This window comes from Trichosurus vulpecula, chromosome 1, assembly GCF_011100635.1.
Source record: "Trichosurus vulpecula isolate mTriVul1 chromosome 1, mTriVul1.pri, whole genome shotgun sequence".
In the NCBI taxonomy this organism is placed as follows: domain Eukaryota; kingdom Metazoa; phylum Chordata; class Mammalia; order Diprotodontia; family Phalangeridae; genus Trichosurus; species Trichosurus vulpecula.
In genome coordinates, this window is record NC_050573.1 from 169,919,801 (window position 1) to 169,942,688 (window position 22,888).

The 22,888-nt window shown below is 35.7% G+C and overlaps 1 protein-coding gene across 1 annotated transcript in view; it reads left to right on the forward strand.

The window, feature by feature from the left end:
* Positions 1-22,888, forward strand: part of CDYL (chromodomain Y like) — a 198,230-nt gene that overhangs the window by 100,999 nt on the left and 74,343 nt on the right. The window contains exon 2 of the mRNA XM_036739642.1: positions 3,384-4,047. Within this exon, the coding sequence (XP_036595537.1) occupies positions 3,384-4,047 (664 nt within the window). The remainder of the gene's footprint in view (positions 1-3,383; positions 4,048-22,888) is intronic.

The following is a 22,888-nucleotide window of genomic DNA, read 5'->3' on the forward strand; positions in this document are numbered from 1 at the left end:
TCTCATTCAAATTTGAAATCTGTCCTTTGCTAATAACATTCAAATAAAACACCTAAAAATCTGTTTCTCTTCAAAAGACCTCATTGTAAAGGAAGAACTAAGTAATATATTTTATCTCATTTAATACTTGTAACAGTCAAAATGGGGAAGGAATCTTCTGTAATTTCGGCACAGCCCTGAATACTGCAGAGAAAGCTTCTTACTCTTCCTTAACCAGGTTTCTACAGCACTCTGCACACTTGTTGTTCCAGACCTCCTTTTCTCTCTTTAAGCCTCCAACAGTACTCTCCCTCCCTAAATCTTCTTAGCTGGGGACTTCAACACTTTGTCCCTGCTCCCACCCTCACCCCTCTCAATTTTTTCTGAGGCTATTTTCAATGAGCTGTTTTTTTCTTGTCTCAGCCTCCCTGAATACGTTCTTTTCTATGTCATTTGCTCCAATCTATGAGGAATTGATGGCGATTTGCCTTCCCAAGACAGACCTCCTCCTATATATGCACTTTTGATCTCATCTCCTCCTTCATCTGTAGCAGATTATCCCTCTTTCTATAATCTTCATATCTCCCTTATTCACTGTTTCCTTCCTTTGCTTACCAAGTTGCACCATACTTTAAAAGCACTCATTAGAAAGCTATCACCACCCTCTTTCCCCTTCATCTAGACTCTGCCTCCGTTTCCTCTCCTCTGTGTCTTCCATCCCTTCTAAAATTTGGTGTTTAGCTTCATTATTAATCTTGATTCTAGCATGTTCCATGTATGTACTTAGTGTAATGACAGTCTCTCACATTCCAATGTTAGCTCCCTGGGGGCAGGGGACCTTGCCTTTATATTTTATGGGCTTAGACCTTTCTTCAGCATTTGCTGCTTTTGACCACCTACTCTTTCATTTTTTTCTTTGGATCTCTATGCTTAAGTGGCTGATACAGCAAACAATAAATGCTTGTTGATTGTTCAATTCCATACTTTACCAGAAGGAAGAAATTAATGTTTTGCTTGTTCTTTAGACCTGTTTGGTGGTTACACTGACTTACATTAGGTACTTCTTCATGTTATTTTCTTTTACCTTACTATTTATAATGGCACAGGTTCTTATCATTGTTTTGCTTTCTTCATTCAGTATCAGTTTTTGCAACACTTACCATATTCCGGATCTTTTGTAATGAGAAATTTAGGTCATATAAATTGGTAGGTGTTCAATTTCAGCCTCCTTTTATTCAGTAGCCTAACAGATTAATTAATAAAGCAGTGATAGAAAATGAATTTACTTGTAAGTTTTGGGATACTGTTTTTAAAAAAGTGTTTTATGAAAATAATGCATCTACTGTAAATAGACTGATTTAGTCTCAGGGAAAGTAAACAAGGGAAGAGGAGAGGAGAGTAGTTTGTTTTAACTTGTTTCTTTGAATTTACAACCATGAAAGGACTTGACTATGAAGAATGTCAGACTTTCACTTTTTGAATATTGGTTCTTGTGATATTTTTAAATCTGAGGATTCCCTAGGTTTTTTTTTTTTCTATGACTAATGGAGAAAATGTGTAAGCAAAGTTTTGGTTTTTTTTTTTTTTTTTAATTTGGCAGTTAGTATTGCAGCTGAGAACAATCAGAAGATTTCATGGGTGAGGTAGCACCCAAGGTGGGCTTGTGTAGAAGAGAACGAATTCAGTAAGCATAGAAATGTTAAAGGTGTATGTTCAAGATAAGGACCACAGGTGGTAAAAGAGTGCAAGTGAGATTTAGGTGTATTAAGATTTTCAACTTTTAAAAAAAAATCGTCATTCTTTTGGTTACTAAGGTTACCACTGCATTTGTATTTAAAAAGCTATGCACATACATTGGTTCTCATGATACAGTGACAAAGATATTCATTAGGCATTATTTTGGTGATACACCCAAAGACCTGGGACTTTTCTATCTGACTCGTAACCGAAACCTTACATATAGATTATTTCTCTCTGTTAGAATGTGAACTCCTGGAGAGCAAGAACTGGCTTACTTTTCTGTTTTTGTCCATTTTGTACTTCTGTTTGTATCAGTGCTTCGCACTTAGTAGGCACTTAACAAATGCTGTATTCATTCATTTAATGTTGTGATTGTTATTTATGCAAATTACTGTCTTTAAAAATAATATAGTATAAAGTAATGAGAAAAATAGCATAGTATAGTCGATAGAGAGCTTTCCTCAGTCAGGAAGACTTGGATTGAAGTCCAGTTGAGGCACATTTTCTGGATGACTCAGAACAAGCTACTTATTCCTCCCAGCAATTCGCTAATACCATACATAAATTGCAGAACAGTTGTCAATATGCAGTTGTAGAGGGAGCTTTCTCATTTCTAATAATCTGAGTAGGTTTTTTTTAATCTTAGTGCTTTATTTTTTGTTATGAAGTATCATGGCACACTGAAAATTCAAATTGGTTACGTTGTAGAGAGTTGTCAGGAGACCCTCAAATGAGCCACTCTGTCTACCTTCTGTAAGAGCAACTGTTTTTGTTGAGCTCTTTATGAGTTCAAGGTCTGTCCTTAAGTTGGTATGTACATCTAATAAACAAGATTTTTTTGCCATTATGTGTGCTCGGTAAGTAAGATTTATATCAGGTTTTATAGGGCTTTTTTAAGAATCTGCAGTAATAGTCAATTTTGTGGCACACCTAGTAAAAATTGTGGCACATCCTTTGAGAATCACTGCTACATCAATGAAATCAGTTTTGGAACTCTTTCCATCCCCTTTAAAAAGTAATTAAAATTTAAGATTCCAAAAATGTGTAGAGCACAGTCTATTCCATTTTAATTAATAGAAGTCCTTTTTTAGGACTCAATACCTCTTTTTACTTGGCCATTCAGAATAGTGCCAACCAAGGTAATAAGTTTTCTTTTTCTATGAGCATGTCACTTCATACAGAGATAATGAAACTCTGTTCCTCATTCGCAGACTGGACCCCCTAATCACAGTTAGCTGTTCCACAGATGCATGCTCTTAATGGGTCACAAAGGTGGTGAGTATGGATCACTCTGTTCATCCCATTACTCATTCAGAGCCAAGGTGACAATGGATCAAATCTGTTGCACAACCTTTACATATAATAGAATATATAGATGGAAAACAATATGTATGTATAATAGCAGCTTAGCATGAACAAAAAAACAACAAAACGTCTTACTAGTTCACTTGCTTGTATGCTATGGAAAAACCCTATAGTGCTTAGGTTGTTGAGATTTAAAGGAAATGACTTAAAAAATTTGGATAGTTGCCCTTTTATTTGCAGGGAAACTTTTTGTTTCCTGTCTTTTATGTTTTTGTTTGTTTTGGGGTTTCTTATTATTTAACTTCACCTTTTCACATAGACCCAATATAATGTCTTCAACTTTCCTTTTTTCTTAACAGGTAGAAAGAATTGTTGACAAGAGAAAAAACAAGAAAGGAAAAACAGAATATTTGGTTCGATGGAAAGGCTATGACAGTGAAGATGACACTTGGGAACCTGAACAGCATCTTGTGAATTGTGAGGAGTACATACACGACTTTAACAGGCGTCACAACGAAAAACAAAAGGAAAGCACATTAACCAGAACAAATAGGACCTCTCCAAACAACGCTAGGAAACAGATTTCCAGATCTACCAATAGCAGTTTTTCAAAAACAGCTCCCAAATCACTGGTTATTGGGAAAGACCACGATTCAAAAAATAATCAATTATTTAATGCCAGCCAGAAGTTTAGGAAAAACACATCACCATCTCTCTCAAGCCGAAAAAATATGGACCTTGCAAAATCTGGTATTAAAATTCTGGTCCCCAAGAGTCCTATTAAGAGTAGGACAGCAGTCGATGGCTTTCAGAATGAAAGCCCCGACAAAATGGATCATATTGAACAAGATCAAGAAGATTCTGTGGCCCCAGAAGTGGCAGCAGAAAAACCCGTTGGAGCTTTATTGGGTCCTGGTGCAGAAAGAGCTAGAATGGGAAGCAGGCCAAGAATACACCCATTAGTGCCTCAGTTGCCTGTCCCTGTGACCACAATTGCCTCAGGATTAGCAATCAATGGGAAAGGTAAGTGTTCCTTAAAGATACTCAATTCAGTAGATTCTTCTTCTGCTTAAGGAGTATCTATCCTATAAAAAAGAGTGTAAATATGGAGTGGGATTTTACCTCCTTTAAGTAAAGGTGGCTGCTGGATAGTGTGTTTTTTAAGATTTTTGCTGTCTTCAGGTTTTATTATTGAAAACTACCAGCATTTATTTGAAGCTTTCATTATCAACATAAGATAAATATCTGTGTTTGACTTGATATTCGGTGTACAATTCCAAAATAGTCTGTCACCACTTTGAGTTACTTTAATGTCATATTCTAAATCTAGATAGAGATAATCACAAGATTTAAAGTAGTCTTTCCTTCTCCACACTATTTCTTGACGTTATACATCTTTAATACTGAGAAATGGTTTTTGTAAATTTATCAGAGTCATCTAAGCCTAAGGATGATGTGATAGGGATACAACTTGTTTCTTCAGATGCTGCCTTTTTGTGTAAGGCCAAAGTTTACCTTATCGTACCTCAGGGCATCTCTGTTATTTTTGTGCAGATAAAATAATCCCTCTGTTAGGAAGTCAGTGTGATAAGCAGGAAAAGAGTACTGAATTTGGAATGAAGAAGATCTACACTTCAATCCTGGTTCTACCACGTTCTGCCTGTGACTTTGGGCAAGGCACTTGATTTCTCTGTCACTCATGTTGCTCATATATAAAATGACATGGTAGAACTAGATAACTAGGATTTAAATTTTCCATTCATTTAAGTACACAAATTTGGATACTTTAGTTTAAATTCATCTGTAAAGGTATCCCCTTTAGATTTTGGCATTATGTCATAGTTGTTGTAAGGATTTTAATATTCCTTGCAGATTAACATATTTCAGTGACAACACAATGAGCCAAAGAAGTATTAATCTCTTTTCATAAAAAAGATAAGATATTTTGACTTCGCTCCCCTATGATTAATAATTATTTAAATATTTGCCATTTGGGGATTGTAATACACTTTGAAAGGTTGAAGCAAATGGGGTAGATGATTTTTCATGTTCATTACAGTACTAAGAGGCAGGAGAGTATCAAGAAGAGTTGGCTTCATAGCACACATGTAACAGTACCTTTGTGACCGTAGTCCAGTCATTTAACTTTTCTGAGCTTGTCTCTAAGACTAGATTACATAATCTGATTGCACCCTGCATTGGAGGGAATCTCAACTCTTTGAAATGTTGAGTCCTTGAATAATGTTACATTATTAGTACTAAACAAAGCAGCCTTTCTTTTTGCTTTCATCAGGTTAGTCACATGGATTTAATATGCAATACAAAATTATTTTTACTCTGTGTATGTGTGCTTGTGTGTGTGTGAATATATGCTTTTATACACACACACACACACACACACTCTCTCTCTCTCTCTCTCTCACAGTACTATTTTTGCCTTCAGTGATATGCTTATTTAGTAAACTAAAGAAACAGTTACATAGGCCTACCAAATTGTAGATATAAACCAATCATGTTGATGTTGTACCAATTAAGAATTCTTTAGTATTGAATGAAAAATAACATTTTATTTCCATTTTCTGAGCAGTTCTTAATGCATAAGGAAACCATCAAAAGCATGAATCTCAAATGATTATGCATATAAAAATGTATAGATGCAAATATTTTATCAGTCTTTGAAGGTATCTAAAATTGAGAGATACTAATTTACAGTGTAAAGCCATTAAACAAACTAATATCAATTTTGGTATACACAGAGGTATCTGTCAGATTTGTTAAAATAATTATTTAGTATTTTTTTAATAAGTATATTTAGTTACATGAAATTTTATGAAACAAATCACTATTCTCATTAAGTTTTTTTTAATGTTAGGACTACTTTTAAGTAACACTAATATTTTTAGTTAAAAAAAGAATTTTCTTATATCTTTTAGTTGATGATTTCTCTGAATCAGGTGTTGGGAGTATAAATCTCTTCATGTTAGAAATTTGGAGAAAATTCAGGATTTCATTAATTTGAATAAGGAAAAGGCATAACCATTATCTGGAATCTGATATCCTTCATTATTTTTGGAACCACGATTTTTTTTTTCCTTTTACATCATTTTCTCTTGCTACTGACCTACCTCAAAAGATACTTCATTAATTACCCTATCCTACCTTGTAAGAAAGTAGGATACTCAAGCAAAAGTAATCAATGAATTATGCTTTAGTACTCAGTATAGAAACATAACTTTCTCCTGAAACTTACGTACTTCTACAGATTTATTTTTTCTGAATGTATTGTTTTGTTTTTCTTAGGAAGACTTACTTATATTTTCAATCCTTTTGGTTCTTTAGCAATCTTTCATGGCTTCAAATCTGACCAGTTGGTGTTTTTGATAACATCATGAGTATGGGAGTACTAAAGAGGTACAAACTCCCTCCACTAAAATTAAGTTCAGCAATTTTTTGTGACTTCTAGTCTTGGAAAGTTGCCTTGTGCAATAAGAGATGAAGGTCCTTGCCCAGGGATCATAGCTAATTGTATCAGACAGGATGTAAATCTAGTTATTCTAACTTTAATACCAGACTCTGCTACCATTACCGCTTCTTTTGGCAGTAAATATCAATGATAAAATAAGTATTGCACCCTTTGCAGTGCAAGGTGTGCTCTTAGCTCTAATAATTTCTGTAAGAAAAAGTTCTTTTAATTTTTCCTCTTCACTTTTTTAAAACTATGATATTTTATAGCTGTTTTTTTATTTTCTTACATCACCATAGTTATCCCTTGTCTGTCCCTCTCTCTCCCAGAGAGAGAGAGCCATCCAGTATGACCAATAGCATTTTTTTTCAAGAGAGAAAAAAACAGCATAATTGATGATTACATTAATTGAAAACGTATACAATGTGTAACATCTGTAGACCTTCTATTTCCATGAAGCAGTATGGGTTGGAGAAGTCTTCTTATATTTATTTGTTTGAGTACTGCTTGATCTTTATAATTTTTATACATTTACTTTTGATTTTTTTTGTGTGTTCATGTTGTTCTTACCGTTTATATTGTAGTTACTATGTGTATTGTTTTCTTGGCTCTGCTTATTTCACTGTGTATTAGTTCATATAGATTCCAGGTTTCTCTTTATTCATCACATTATTTCTTGCAGCACAATAATATTCTATTACATTTATGTATCATAGTTTCTTTAGCCATTCCCTAATGTTTGGGCATCTGCTTTGTTTCCAGTTCTTTGCCATCACAAACATTTGTAATATATAAGTAATAACTAATAATTAATTTGTTATCAGTTTATAAATATAAAGATTTTGGAATAAGTGGGGATTTTCTTATCAGTGTCTTCCATAGATATAAAGTCAGTAATGGAGGCTCCGGTTGAAAGGGTATGGACATTTTAATCACTTCATTTTCCAAATTGTTTTCCAAGATGGTCATACCATTCTTCAGTTCTACTAACAATGTAGTAATGTGCCTCTCTTTCCATAATCCCCCTAACACTTACTATTGTCCACTTTTGTAATTTTTTTTCCATTTTGAAGAATATGTGATATCTCAGGATTGTTTTGATACGTGTTACTCTTAATTTTGGAGATTTCTCTCATGGTTATGAATACTTAGTAGTTCCTTTTGAGAACTGTTCATATTCTTTGATCACTTAACTATTGGGGAATGGCTTTTGGTATCTTAGCCAAACCCTTGTCAGAGAATTTGATACAATTTTTTTCCCCATTTAACCCTTCTTATACTAGGTGCATTAATTTACTCTTAGAAAAAGCTTTTAAATTTCAAACAATCAAAAGTTATCCATTTTATCTTTTATGATTGGCCCTATCTTTTGTTGTGTTAAGAATACATCCCATAACTGAGAGAGATATGATCTGTTTCTCTTCTCTTTTCTATTTCTTTGATATTCTAAGTCTTTTGTTTGTTTTTTTTATCATGTTCTTTAAAGTGTCCTCTTGGTAATTTGATTGATACTGCATTAAAAGTGTAAATTAATTTTGGTAGTATTGTCATTTTTATTACATTGGCATGCAAATGTTAGATTATAGTAATAGTAACTTTAGCAAACCTTCAGGCTACAAAATAAATCCTCAAAATCATAGTATCTATATAATAATAAATCACAAGAAGCAATAATAGAAAAAGAATTTCAATTCCAAATAACTACAAAATGCATGAAGTATCTAGGATTCATCCTCCCAAAGTGCATAAAAGACTTGTATAGATTAAATTTAAAAGTGCTCCTTAAAGAAATAAAGAACTTAAATAGCCATGGTTATTATCTATAATAATGCTAACTAACATTTATATATAGAAGTTTGCACTAGGCACTGTGTGAAACATTTTGCAATTATTACCTCATTTGATTCTCACAAATGAAGTGCTATTATTATCCCCATTTTACACATTAGCAAACTGAGGCAAACAGAGACTTGCCCAGGGTCACCCATCTAATAAATGTCTGAGGCTCACTTTGAATCCAGGTCTTCTGTCTCAATTAGTATCCTTTTTTATTCCCGTGGATTTTCCAAGTAAACCATCATATCAGCATAAATGGAAACTTTTATATGATCTTTATTCTTTTACATTCCTTCTCTTTGTCTCGTTGCTGTTGCTAACATGTCCAGAACTATGTCAAATAGTAATGTGAAGAAGGGGCATCCATGCTTCATTACTGTATTTTGTGGGAAAGATTCTAATGTATCAGTGTATATTTTCTCTCCTCTCCCTGGCCTCCACACCCCCCACCCCCACCCCAATCCCCAGTTGCAGATTCCTCCTTCTTTATTCTGCCCATTATTTTTCACTGTACAGGCCACTCAAGAACAACATTTTGTAATTCTAGGTTCTCCTCAAATTCATCAGTGTCCATCAAGTGTTGGATCCTGTCTTCTTTTTTTGCAGTACTTTTTCATAGATGCTTGGATATGTTGACTAGATTCTGCTATTGATGTTTTCCTTGTCAGTTTATCTGCTTATGCTTGATATCTTTCAGCTTTCTTCTTCTTCATGGGATCTGTAGTAATTTCAGTCTTTTCTTCACTCATTTTCCCCTACTGTTCACTTTCTGACTCACTCTCCTCTGATAGCAGTTCTCCTGGGTGCTGGGTCTTAAAGCATCACAGCCTCCTCCTATGCTCGGCAGTTTATAGTTCACCATCCTAGATTTCTGCCCCCAAGAGACTTTTGGGTGGTCAGAACTGGCCCCAATTGGATGTGCTCTGCTCTTTCCCTCAGGTTTAGGGGAGTATCCATAGCCCTCTGCACACATTGTCCTGTCCTGGTTTCCTGTCCTGCTCCATCTATTTCTTAATTCTTTGCCCTTTCAGTTTCATTTTGAAGCTTTACAGCACTGGTGTTATAGGATTGGTTGCTCCAGAGCCAGAAGTTCAGATATATAGCACACTGGCCCTACAGGATTGTGTCCTGTCCGCTGGCTTTTGCTTCCGACGGGCTCTAGACATCTGGCTGTGTTGTCACTAGTCAGGGCGAATTTCCACATCCTGGAGCCAGCGTCTCTAGAGCATTAGGAAGAGTGAAGCTGGGGGAAAAGGTTTCTGAAGGGTAGGTTTTTTTACAGTGTGTGTTTTGTCCTTGTGTCTCTTAGTGGCTGGCAGCATGGGTGGTAAGGAAGAGGTGCTGAGTGTGCTCAGGGTTAGAGAACATTGTTGATTGTTTGTGTGTTTCCTTTTTGTCTTCGGAGTGTCCTAGACTATGGAGACAGCTCAAGTCTCTTTACTTATGGCACATAATTTCCATTTCAGGAGGTCATGTGGATGAGGTTGTTGCTCTCATGGATGAACTAATATGGGAAAATTCTTTGATATATCTGATTGTCACTAAGAGGGAGGAACTTAGTACTAGACTAGAAGTGATTGGAACCTTGATGTGACCTAACCATTAACTACAATCTCAATTTTGTGATAAAGGAGATATGTAGAAATCTGGCATAGTCTGATTGGTACCCTAGAGCTGAGGAAAATAGATTTCAGAGCATTCAAAATAAAGTCTCACCAACTAAAATGGCTCAAGGTAAGTTCGCTCAGGAGAGATGGAGGATTCTCAAGAGTTTAAATTCTGAAGACACAAAGGGAAGCAATTTCAGTGAAGAGGAAATAATGGTCTAAAGAGACCAATATGGATACAGAGGAATCAAGGCCAAGTGACAGAAGGTGAAGAGAGCAACATGACTTGGTAAAACAAAATAAGCTCAAACCAGAAATGAAAGCTACGAAACACAAAAGAGTTTGTTTCTTTGGTTTTTTTTTTATCCATATTGGGAGTAAAAGGGAAGTCAAAGAAACGTTGGGAACTAGTGCAATAGATGAGATGATGAGACCTGATGATGGAGAGATGTCAGTGATGATCAGTTTTCATTGGATTCAATTTTCTCTGCAAAGGAAAAGACAGAACAAAAGTGAATCACAGATTATTGTTACACTAGACTAGGCGATTGCAAAGTAACATCTGACTGTCTTGATGAATTCAGGTCACTGACCCAGATCAGTTATATTCTTGCTGAGCTACTACCAGCAATATTGGAGAGATCATGGAAAATGGGTGTAATCCATAGGATTTGTTGTTGAGATGTTTTAGTTGTGTCTGATTCTTCATGATCCCACGACTGGAGTGATTTGCCATATCCTTCTCCAGGTCATTTTACAGATGAGGAAACTGAGGCAAACAGGATTAAGTGACTTCACCAAGGTCATGTGGCTAGTAAGGGTCTGAGGCCAGATTTGAATTGAGTAAGAAGAGTCTTTCTGAATCCTGGCACTCTACTGTGCCACCTAGCTGCATAATCCACCAGATTGAAGATAGGCAAATATCCTGATAATTCTAAAAAGAGATTAACCTGCCAAATTGAGGCCAGTGACCTTTACCTAGATTTATAATTTTAAAGCTTAGCCTACTTAAATGCAAACTCACACCCAAGATGAACAATTTAATTGCTTATACTCTTATGTTAGTAGAAAGCTGTTTTGAAAATATTTCATGTTTTTCATAACATGTTATTCCAGTGCCATATTAAAGCAAATCAAGTGCAGTGATTTCAGTGAGCTTACTGCATTTCATAGGATGCAACTTGAAGTCTACAAATTAAGCTTAAGTGTTAATTGTTACTTTTTATAATTTGGGACTTTTTCCTCTAAGAGAGAAATAAAGTGTTATTTTGTTTATGTTGTGGTGATATACCTCTAGTGCCATTGATTCTGCGGTTACTCTCTGGGAAGTTGGTCTTTATCTTCTCTGGGGTCATATCCCCATTAACCATTCCAGTGCCACATGCTTGTCTTTTCCTACAATAACATGTTTTTGTTCAGCTTGATTCTCCCATGTTATATAGGGTATTTAATATTAAGTCCTTTCTCTGAACTTGTATCCCATATAACAAGGCTGTCCAAAATGGGGCCCGTGGGCCCCATGTGGCCTCTCTACAAGCATAGAAATTTACATAAATGCTTTAGTGACCGAAGCTGAGCTACCACAGAGCTCTCACTAAAATGGCAGATCAAAATATATTGTCTTGTGTCAATAAAAACCTAAGGTTGGACAGCCCTAGCATTGTTTGGACAGTTACAGATAATGATTTATAACATTGTGCTCTTATATAGTCATGTAACTCTCCTGTTTTTAACATTACATGTTTTGTGAATGTTTCCTTTCAGCTTTTAGAATCCCTTCTTTCAAAACTCGGTTCAAGAATCATTTTCTCTTTCATCATTGTCCCGCAGCTACTTACTTCTGAATCTACCCTGTCTTTATTTTCATTTTGTTTTTGCATCTCCACTTCCTAATACAGTGCTTCACACATAGACACTTTGATAAACATTTTTTCCTTAACTTGAATTGCTGTCTTCAAGTCTTCTTTCCAGATAAGTCTAGTTAGTGCTTTCTTCTTTCTCAAAAGTCATGCACTATTTTTTGGTCCATTTTGTATTCCTCTTTTCTAAACATTATAGCTGGATTGTATTGTTCTTGTACATTTTCAGATCCACAAATACTAGTTAATTGAGAAGGCAAAAAACCAAAACTCGACACACTGTTTTGTAAACTAGACACAGAGTCAGTTTGTCATCTATCTTTCCTTATTCTTCCTTTACTTGTGTCTTTAAAAAAATACAGCAATGGTTTTCCATTTTAAATCTTGCATTTTCTTCAACTGTACCTATAATGATGAAAATATATCTTAGTTTAAAAAATAGATTACTTCTAATGTAGCTAAGATTAGGATAAAAATTAACTACAAAGGAAATACAACTTGACCCAAAATCTGTATATCCCATCTAGTGATCTAAAGGACCCCAGTGTCCTTCTTAAAGTCAGTGCAAAGCTACAAATGGGCTTTCATTCATCTCATTTATTCCTTACCCACCTACTACTAGGTTAATTTTTTTTTCTGTAAACTTGAACATCCCCTAGTGTAGTATATTCTCAAACACAGCTTTCCATAAAAACTTCTTGCCTACTTGTACATTGTTACACATCATTCATGTGTTAATAAATAGGTCCTTCCATTGGAAGCTACAATCAGGATACCAGCCAATCAGTATTCCTTGTTACCCAATAATTGTGGATCCATTTGATTCAAATAAGGTAAAATAATAAATATTTGATTGAAAAAATTATTAAAAAGTCAGTTATTTGACAACTTTAATAATATTCACAAATTACAAACTTTGGTTTATTGCTTTCAAGCCAATATTTTATTTGCATTTTAGGGTTTTTCTCCAAAATAATTTTCCTATGTATCAGTAATCAAAGATCAGTTTACTAAAGTTAGTTCAAGTAGAGCCATTTGGAGATGAACATATTGAACATATCTAATAGATTACTCATGTGCTTTTGCCATACAACAGCATGCCTAAAAGAGAGCTTACATATTGAATGGAGTTTCTTTCATCTAAAGGGTCAATGATTAGTTTAAGCAAATACATAGATAGTATTTAATATTTTATTTACATGTGAACAATGTTTGAAAAACAACAGTTAAATTATTTAGGTAGCTAATCAAATGTGGAGTTCAAAATTGTCCAGTCTGCAAGAAAAATTACTGAAGCAGAGCTCTGAGCCAGTGGCACTTTATTAAAGGGTTCATGGCCAGCTCTAATGAAGTAGACCTCAGATCTTCCTCACAATCTGAGATACCCCGTTCCTCCAGGGCTTTAATTTTAAAGTACTTGATACCCAGACAATACAGGTGGAACAGACCAAAAATGCAGAGTCTTATTGGTGGAAAGACCTTGTCCTAGATCCTCCAGGAGGGTCTACACAAAATACAGAATCCTTTAGTTGACAAACCGACTAAGGAGCAGTCCTTGACAGACCTGTCTTGCCTTTTGAGGGGATCTTATCAAGCTGAGGAATATACCTATGGACATATAGAAGGGCAGGCCATAGCCGGGCAGTCTGGGTCACTCATTGGCCAACTGTTCATGGTCATCTCCCCATGTTGGGCAATAAAGGAGTGACAAAGGATGGAGGAGCAACACAGATAGCTGGGGGACTTTTCCATGTAATTGAGTCACCTCTGCCACACTGGGCTTGGTTACCATAAGGAGAAATAAAAGCGGAGGTCCTCTAGTTAACTTCTATAATTATTCAAGTAAACTTGGAATCTACAGCTCGTACTTCTGAGACCTAATATCATAACTTAAAATCACTACCTCTATGGAATCATATCAAACTGATTAATACTGATTGGAATAAAATAGGAGTCCAGTAAAACAGGAGTCTAATTAATCTACCACACAAGCTACAATATCAAATCAAATAACTAAAGTTCTGTATAATATGGGTACTTGCTAGTGGCTCTTCATATCATTTAGTCCCCCTTGAAAAGAGTTGTCTTTTTTAATTAACAGTTGCATTTTTAATTAATATAAGTTAAAATTTTAATTTAAAGGAAACATATTCATTTTACACTGTAGAAAACAATATTATCAAAGGGATTGTGGGGAGATGTTGAATACTGATATCCTAGGACATAAAATGATTCAATCCTTATTTATCATCTTTTTTTTCTTATCCCAAAGAGGGTACTCTGTAGACTGAGAAAAGTGGATCAAAAAATGCTTTACGGGTGAAATTCAAGACAAATAAGGAGAAAGCTCCCAGTCCCAGATAAGCCATATTCCAGAGTTTTGAAAGAGCTGCCATATATGATTTCTTAGCCACTTTCTTTGATATTATAAAAGTAATTGAAAACTAAGGGATGGTCAAATATCATGATTCTTTCCATCCTCCCCCAAAAGGGCAGCAGGTAAAGTCTTCAAAATGTAGGTTATTTAAATATATTATTTGAGGGATAAGTATTGAGTATTTGGTAGGAGAAGTTTTGACCACCAAGAGCCAATGTGTCTTCGCTAAAAAAAACTATGCCAGACTAGCTTCTTTTGGTTGGGGAGCGGAGTTAGATGGTTTTTTGAATAAGATGTTATTCTTTACAGCCATGAAGGTTACTATAGAAATAATTACACTTGAATTTCAGCAAGGGACTTAGCTTTCTTATGCTCACCCTTTTCGGAAGATGATAATAAGTTAACTAAATGATAACAAGTAGCTTTGAACCTGGGTGAATAACTGATCTTAGTGACTACCATTAATGGGTTATAGAAGAAAATCTCTAGTTGCATCCCCTAAGAAAGTTGTCCTTGGCATTATACCATTAAACATTTTTACTAGTGACTTGGATGAAAGCAGAGGTTGCCACCTCTGTTTATCAGAGTACAGGATGAGAGAAGCTGTGATTGAAAAAAATCTCGTAAAAAATATCTGAGGGAAATCTATGGATTTGAAGTTCGGTAGCATAATAATCAAAACAATGATATGGTCTTGGACTACATTAAAATGCAGAGGGTTTAGAATGAATAGCCTCTCTGTACCTTCCCTAACCCTACCATGTCTAGTGTGTTTGTTTTTATTTTTTAGGGGGGTTTTGTTTGTTTTAATGTCAGTATTCATTTTAAGCAGGGCATTAACCAGGTTGGTAAGAGAACTGGATATCATCCTACGCAAGGACTTAGAGAAAATCTGAATAATTTACTTTGAAGAAGGGAAGATTTGAGAAGTGATTCAAATATTGTTGTAATTTTGTGCACAAGAAGAATAACATTTGTCATTCTCCACCTCAGAATCGGAATAAAGTAAATTCAGGGCACAATGTAAGGAAAAGAGATCTGAAAATGTAGCTGTTGGGGGCTAACATTTGCTAGAGCTTTCCAGCTGAGACTCTTGTAGAGTGTTTAGGAGCAGGTTAGACTAAATAACCTCAGAGATTTCCTGTGAACTTCAAGGATATCTTGTTTAGCTTATTCTGTCATCATGAAAGATCCTAGAGCTAGTAGACTCCATTAAATGATTATTCTTAACATTTTTTTTTCAGTCCTACTTTCATTCTCTTCCTCATCTTCATTCAGGTCAAGTCCAGAAACCTTTATTAAGAGCCTACAATGTGCACCAGGCACTCTGGTTAACTGGGGATGGGAGGGGCGGGGATATAAAGAAAGGCACAGTCAGTCCTTTTGGTTTTTCCCAATAGCATGTGAGTTACTTGAGGGCAGAGATTATTTCATTTTATATTTCTATTGTAGCACCTTAACAGTGCTTGGCATATAGCAAGTGCTTTAAAAATACTTAGTGATGGATTGATTGGGAACTTCTCTGATATTCCTATTCTATTCCAGTTGAAACTTTTGTGATTCATTTCGATCATATTGAGGATTATGGGAAAAATAAAGAATTTTCTCACTTTGCTTTAGTAAAGCCTTGGTCTTCATCTCCATTATTTGAGTAGTGACCTATTTGAGCACTTCTTTTCTAAAGGATGTGTCACTGTTAGAATTTCCCTGTTGGGATATAAAGATGGAAAGAATTTTAAAATACCTTTTGTAGCCCATCTGGCTAGTAATTTTGAATATGTACACATAGTTTAAAAACTAGGAGGAAGAGATTTCAAGAAAGACATCATAATGAAAGAGTATTCCCCCACATACAGCTCTCCTCACTTCCTCCAATCATAAAAAAATGAACCAAATGTAGAAATAAATTAAAAAAAAAAAACCCAGAGCATCTAGAAGCAGTATAAGCCATGAATCTGGCCCAGTATAATCCCAACAATAACTTTAAAAAATACTTGTGCCATCAACTCTCTTGTTCCACTTTAGGTCCTTCCTTCCAGGCTTCAAACTACAGGCTTCACATGGCAGCAAAAATGCAGAGATAGAAAGAAATCTGGGAATATCAGCAGGTAGGTAGACCAGATTCCAAACAAGGACCTTTTGGGTTTGTTTGCCTTACTTTGTGTCCCCATTCTTTAGCACAGTGGCTGGCACTTAGTAGTCACTTAATAAATATTTATTCACTGGACTCAACTTTTTGCCGTTGGTCACTGTTTTCCTGTTAACCTCTGCTCCCTAACTTTGTCCCAGGTCCTATATTTATGAGCTCGTGGTCTGCCAACAAACCTAAGACCTTATGCAGCTTCCATTCCAAATTCTGTTATAACCTTCAAACAGGCAGAAGGTTAGAATTTAAGCCACCATTTAGAGAGGAAAACAAGTCACAGCAGAAAGACTGAGGAAATAAATATGCAAAGAAAACCTTGTACAAAGAAATACAGTGGACTAAGAGAATCCTGCATTGAAAACCTACAAGAGATTAAAGTGTTAATAATGGCTTTGCGTCTTAAGTTCATTGTTTTCTCTCTTCCCCCTCCCATCCACCACCCCTAACAGAATGTGAGGTCCTTCAGAGCCGGGACTTTTTCTCTGTGTATTCCCATCACTTAGCACTGGTTCATTCATTCATTTTTTGAAGTAAAACTGAAATCCTCCAAGAAGTTTGCAGAGTCTGCAGATAACTCCAAAGTTTTGTACTTTGTACTTTTGAAACATGTAACAAAATTATTGATTAAAGTGATAAGGATTAAATTAGAATTTTCAATGAAAATCTTGGTAAATTAATAGTAACTGGAACAACACAGCAAGGTAATAGGCTCCCTCAAAACAAAGCCAAGGTCTAGGGTATATTAAGGCTGCGTGAGGAAGAGGGTGTGCAGTCAGCAAGGGTGGAACAATTCCAATTAATTTAAACTTTTTGCCCTTGCATTTCCTTATCTATATAAGAATAAGGATCAAATGAGATACTGATGAGGGTTTGGGGTGAGAGGTGCTCGACACCCCAAAGTACCGACACGCCGGGTCCTGCCGAAAGAATTCGACTCAAGCCTTCTCAGCCAAGGGAAAGGATAAAGTTTATTAAGAGTTAGCCAAATAAGCCTGCCCCGAGAGATCCCACCCCTTGCGACACCTGTAAGGAAAAAGGGCCAGACCCATCTGAGCTAGATTGGTTCTGACCACCTTCATGGAGGCAAGATGGAGATTATATACAGAAAGGTTGTGGGAGGGACTGAGGGGTGGTCTGGGGTGACCAGAAGAGGGGTCTAGAGAGGGACTTAAGGATGAGGTCAGACTCCAGGGTGGGGGAAATAGCTGAAGGCTGTATGGAAATGACAGACCATAAAGGGCTAGGGTAACAGAGCTAGGATATAGATATTTTGATCAGGATTAAGGGTGGGAAACAGCTGGACAATAGAGGACTGGGCAAGGTAGGCATTTGGGCTTAATGGTTATAGCCTCAGGCCAAGGCCAGGTCGAGTGGCAAGATTCAAGGAGAGTTCAAGGGTTCAAGGGGTTCCCAGAGACTGTGCCCTCATCAATAATACATGCAAAAGCACTTCACAAACCTTTAAAGCACTGTAAAACATGATTTATTATGTACCCTGTCTCAGTGCCTTGTACAATTTCCTGTATGAGGAATAGGTCCCTGCTCATCCTCACCTTAGCTCACCTATTAACTTTTTGATGAGTCCCCCCACCTTATTAACACTCTCTCCCTATTGAAATTACTTGATTGAAGTTGCTTCCAGCTCTTATCAGGCTAGGATTCTATGATATTATGTTGGATATACTTACTTAATTGTAAATATGTTGTTTTCTACCAGAATAGAATATTAACTCATTGAGAACCAAGATTGCTATATTTTTGTCTTTGTAGCTCCCACACTTAGTATAAAGAGTTTTCTGGGTTGTGTTATAAAACTGTGGAATTTAGAAGTGAATCTCTATTAGAAAAAATTAGATTATGTCAACATAAAGGAAAAGTGGAGGAACTTGAAAACAGATTATGTTAGACTTCCATTTTTTCCTCTTATTTTAAGCTACGTGTGAAATTCACAGTGCTAGCCCTTTTAATAGGCATTTTAAGATTATGATCTTTTGCTCCTATATCACTGGTTAGTCATTTGGAGGAGAATTTGTCATTAATTACAATTACTGTGATGCTTCCCTACTATGTACCATACCTTGAGCCATTAAAAAAAAAACCACTTGAGCCAAGAGTATTATCAACTTGAAATGATTAAAATGATTTCTTTAGGATTTCTTTAGGGTGCCTCACAATTTTAATTATGTATTGTGTATATGGATTTCCTGGGAGGATGACTCACTTGTAATATAGGTTTTAGATTTTTTTTGATAAATGAAACTTGGAATATCATGTGATGTTTTTGTATGATTTCTTCATTTTTTTCACATTAATGTCCCTCTCTTCATTCAAACTATTAGCCAAAGAAAGAGGTAAAGGTCTTGAATAGTATCCAATGCTGAAGAGACATAGCTTTAAATTTTCATTTTGATTCACACATTGTATGTAATTACATCTATTCCAATGTTTGACACCCTTTCAACAAAGCTGACTAGTAATTTTCTCTATCTGACATTATCTAAAGGTTAAATGACACTTTAGTGCAGTGAAAGTACTGTAGAAACATAATGGGAGCATTATCAAAAGATCGTGCTGAGTAATTACTGTGTTGCAGTACTAATTGTACCATGCTAGTTTCCTCTAACTTACTTAGGATTTCCTTAAAGTAGATCATACCTGTTTGTAGACTGCATCTAATTCTTTATTCCCCCTGTTTCTTTCTCACTTTTACTCCTGCTGTCCTTATTTTTGAACATTCACAGGGCCTTCACAAAGGAGGGTAAACCTGAGTATAAGGCTGGGCACCTTATTGTCATGAAATTTCTTCCAAAGTTTTGTCCCCTATCCTGTGTACATAACATTTGAAGGACTTAGATGAGTAACTGCTTGGATTTAAATTCTTCAGTTTTAAGGAGAATTGGCCCTAACTGAGATTCTTAAACTTAAAAATTAATTTTACAAAATTAAGCTGAGGAAAGGGAATTTTCATCTTCAAGAAATCAGTTTTAATTATTTAAGCACATATTATGTTCTAGGAGCTGTGCTAAGCATTAGCAGTATAAAAAATTACAAAAGACGATCCCTGCCTTCAGGCAGATCACAATCTGGGGAAAGACAATATGCAAACAACTAGATACATCAATAAAGAGAAGGCACTACAAAAAAAATTAAGCACATAAGTGCCTCCTTTGTGCCAGATAGTGTTCAAAGTACTTTACTTATATTATCTTATCTGTTACTTATTTGAAGATCTATTAAGAAGGAAAGTTTCCTATTGAAGGGGAGATTTAGCTGGAATTTGAAAGAATCTGGGAGGTGAAAATAAAAATGAAGAGCATTCCAGATGTGGGGATGTAACCAGTGAAAATGCCCATTTTTTGAAGATGGTGTGTTGTTTAAAGGAACAGCATGGTGGCCAGTGTCAACTGAAAAGAATAATGTGCAGGAGAGGGGATAGTAAGGTGTAAGAAAACTGGGCTAATTTATGTTGTGATTTGAACTCCAAGCAGAAGATTTTATATTCACTCTTAGAGATGATAGGGGGAGACACCGGAGCTTATTGAGTTAATAGAGGAGGGTGGAAGTGACATGGTTGGACCTGCTGAAGAAAGTCATTTTGGTTGTCTGGAGTGGAAGATGTGCTGAAGCAAAAGAGACTTTCTGGCAGATGAATCAACCAGGTGTAAGGAGATGGAGGCACAGTATCAACAACAGATTGGCTATGTCTAGGGAAAGGGGGCAGTGAGGAATTCAAAATGATGTTTAGGTTGCATGCCTGCGGGACTGGGAGGATGGTGATACCCTCAACAATAATAGGGAAATTTGGGAGGGGAAAGATAGTGAGTTCGGTGTTGGACATGTTGAGTTTAAAATGTCTAATAGGCAATTGAAGATGTTAGTCTGAAGGTCAACAGACATTCCTTAAATATACCTCTTGAACCCTTCATTATTTAGAGGTTATTGGTGGCCTAATGGCTAGAGTGCTGTTCCTAGAATCAGGAAGACCCGAGTTTAAATTTGGCCTCAGACACTAACCAGCTGTATGATCATGGGCAAGTTACTTAACCTCTCTGTGCCTCAGTTTTCTTGACTGTGAAATGGAGATATTAATAGCACTTACCTCCCAAGGTTGTTGTGAAGGTCCGATGAGAACAATGTTGGTAAAAAGCACTTAGGATAGTGCCCAGCACATAGTTGGTACTATATATATGCTTATTCCCTTTTCTTTTCCCTATTGCTTTCCTCATTGCTCTCACCAGGGTTACCAAATATCTCCCTTTTTCCATTCATGATCCTTTTGGGCGTCTGATGCTGTATTTGATACTGTTGACCACTCTTCTGGATTCTTCTCCCTGGGTTTTCTCCTCCTACTTGTCCAAAGACCCTTTCTCAGTTTCTCTTGATGGATTATAGTCTGTGCCGTGTTCTGGGCTCTCTATTCATTTTTTGAGTGACTCATTAATTCCCTTGAATTTAATTGTTTTCATGCAGATAACATGATTTTTATTTGTATGTATGTGTATCTTTTTTCTTTCCATGAGCTTCAATCTGGTATTGTCAAATGCCTATTGGACTTTTAAACTGAATACACTGGAGCCATTTCACACACCCATTTGTCCAGCCAAACTGGCCTTTTTCCAGTTCCTCCGATATACCACTTCATCTCTACCACTTTTTCATTAGCCATCTAGACAAAATAAGGGATTAAAACACTAGTCCCTTTTTACCTTATATTTTAAAAATTCTTACATTCCTTTGATTTTTACAGGTAGTTTTCCATTATTTCAGTTGCTTTGACAATTCATTTTAAACTTATTAACTTCTGTTTTGATACGTCACCTTTATTTCTGAAAACACCTTTCTCCCTTCCTCTAACCAGCATCTAGTCTAGTAACAAAGAGAAGAGGACAGGAATGGGAACAAGTATTTATTAAACATCGGACAAACTACTATGTACCAGGCACTATGCTAAGTACTTGACAAATATCATCTGACTTGTAAATTTGGGGAAATAAGCATTTCTACAAAACCAACCAGCACATTAACTACATCTTGTAGTGTAGTACATGTAACATTTTCACCTCCTTTGATCCCCTATCTTTGCAGAGGAAAGCGGAGGGGGTGCACTTTCTCACTCAGCCATGATGTGCCACTGTGATTACACTGTTCAGTTTCGTATTTTTTTGTTTTTAGTCATTTACATTGTGGTAATCATTTTATAAGTTGTCATCCTTCTTACTTTACATTGGTTCATTTGAGTTTTCTCATGCTTTTTCTGAATTTCTTATTCATCATTTCTTGTTGGTCTTGTAATGTTCCATTGTATTCATTTACCATCACTTTTTAAAAAGATACTTATTTTTAGTTTTTAATATTCACTTTTATAATATTTTGAGTTTAAAATTTTCTCCCCCATCTTCTCCTTCCCCCTCCCCAAGACAGCATGCGGTCTAGACCATACATATACAGTCATATTAAACATGATTCCACATTAGTAGTGTTGTAAAGAAGAATTAGAATCAAAAGTAAAAGCCATGAGAAAGACCCACCACCACCAACCACCGCCCCCCCCCAAAAAAAAAAAAAAAGGAAAAATAGTATGCTTCAATCTACATTCCAACTCCATAGATCTTTCTTTGGATTTTTAATTTGGATAGCATTTTCCATCATGAGTCTTGGATCATTGCATTGCTCTGAAGAGCTAAGTCTTATCAAAGTTGGTCATTGTACAATCTTTACCATCACTTTTTTAACCATTACTCCTGTGATGAGTGCCATTTTTTTCTAGTTCTTTATTTTCATAAAGAATGCTGCTATTAATATTTTGCTACATACCAGGGTTTCCTTTCTGTCTTTTATTTCCTTAATGTGTATGTGTAACAGTATGATTCCTTGAGTCAAGTATGGTCATTTTGGCCATTTTTTTTTTCCCCTAGGATTAAGTCCAAAATATTTTTTCAAAATGCTGGAATCGTTTTACAGATTCATCAACAGCATATGAATGGTGCCATCTATAACCCTTCAAACATTATTTTCATCTTTTGTAATCCTTGCCAATTTAGTAGGTATGAGATGATTCTTCATAATTGTTTTAATTTTCATTTCTCTTATTTCTAGTGGCTTAGAAGCATCTCATTTAGATACTAATGATTTTTAGTCCTTTCTTGTGAAGACTTGGTTGATATCTTTTGACTCTACATTTGAAATCTCTGTGTTTGTTCCCTATGTACCTCAAATATCCTCCTCTCAGATGCATTTTATGCTTTGTTTTCATTTGCACAAGAGCATTTCAGTTGTTTTAACTTTCGAATTGACTGTATCTTATATTTGCTTGGTAATTCACACGTTTATATGTTAATGCAATCTAGAGCTTTTGTAAAGTTTTTTTTTATTGTGTGACCTTTAACTTTCATATCTAATATCTATGTTTAGATAATTTCATTGTATACATTGTTGACATAAACCTAATTACTGTCAAATTGTTTTCTGGTCTTATCATTGAGTTAGATAGTCAATTCTGTCCCATGTTTCTATTCTCAAATTTTTTTGGAACACACAGTTAAAATTTTAGTTCAGTTTTTCTTGATCTTCCTTATT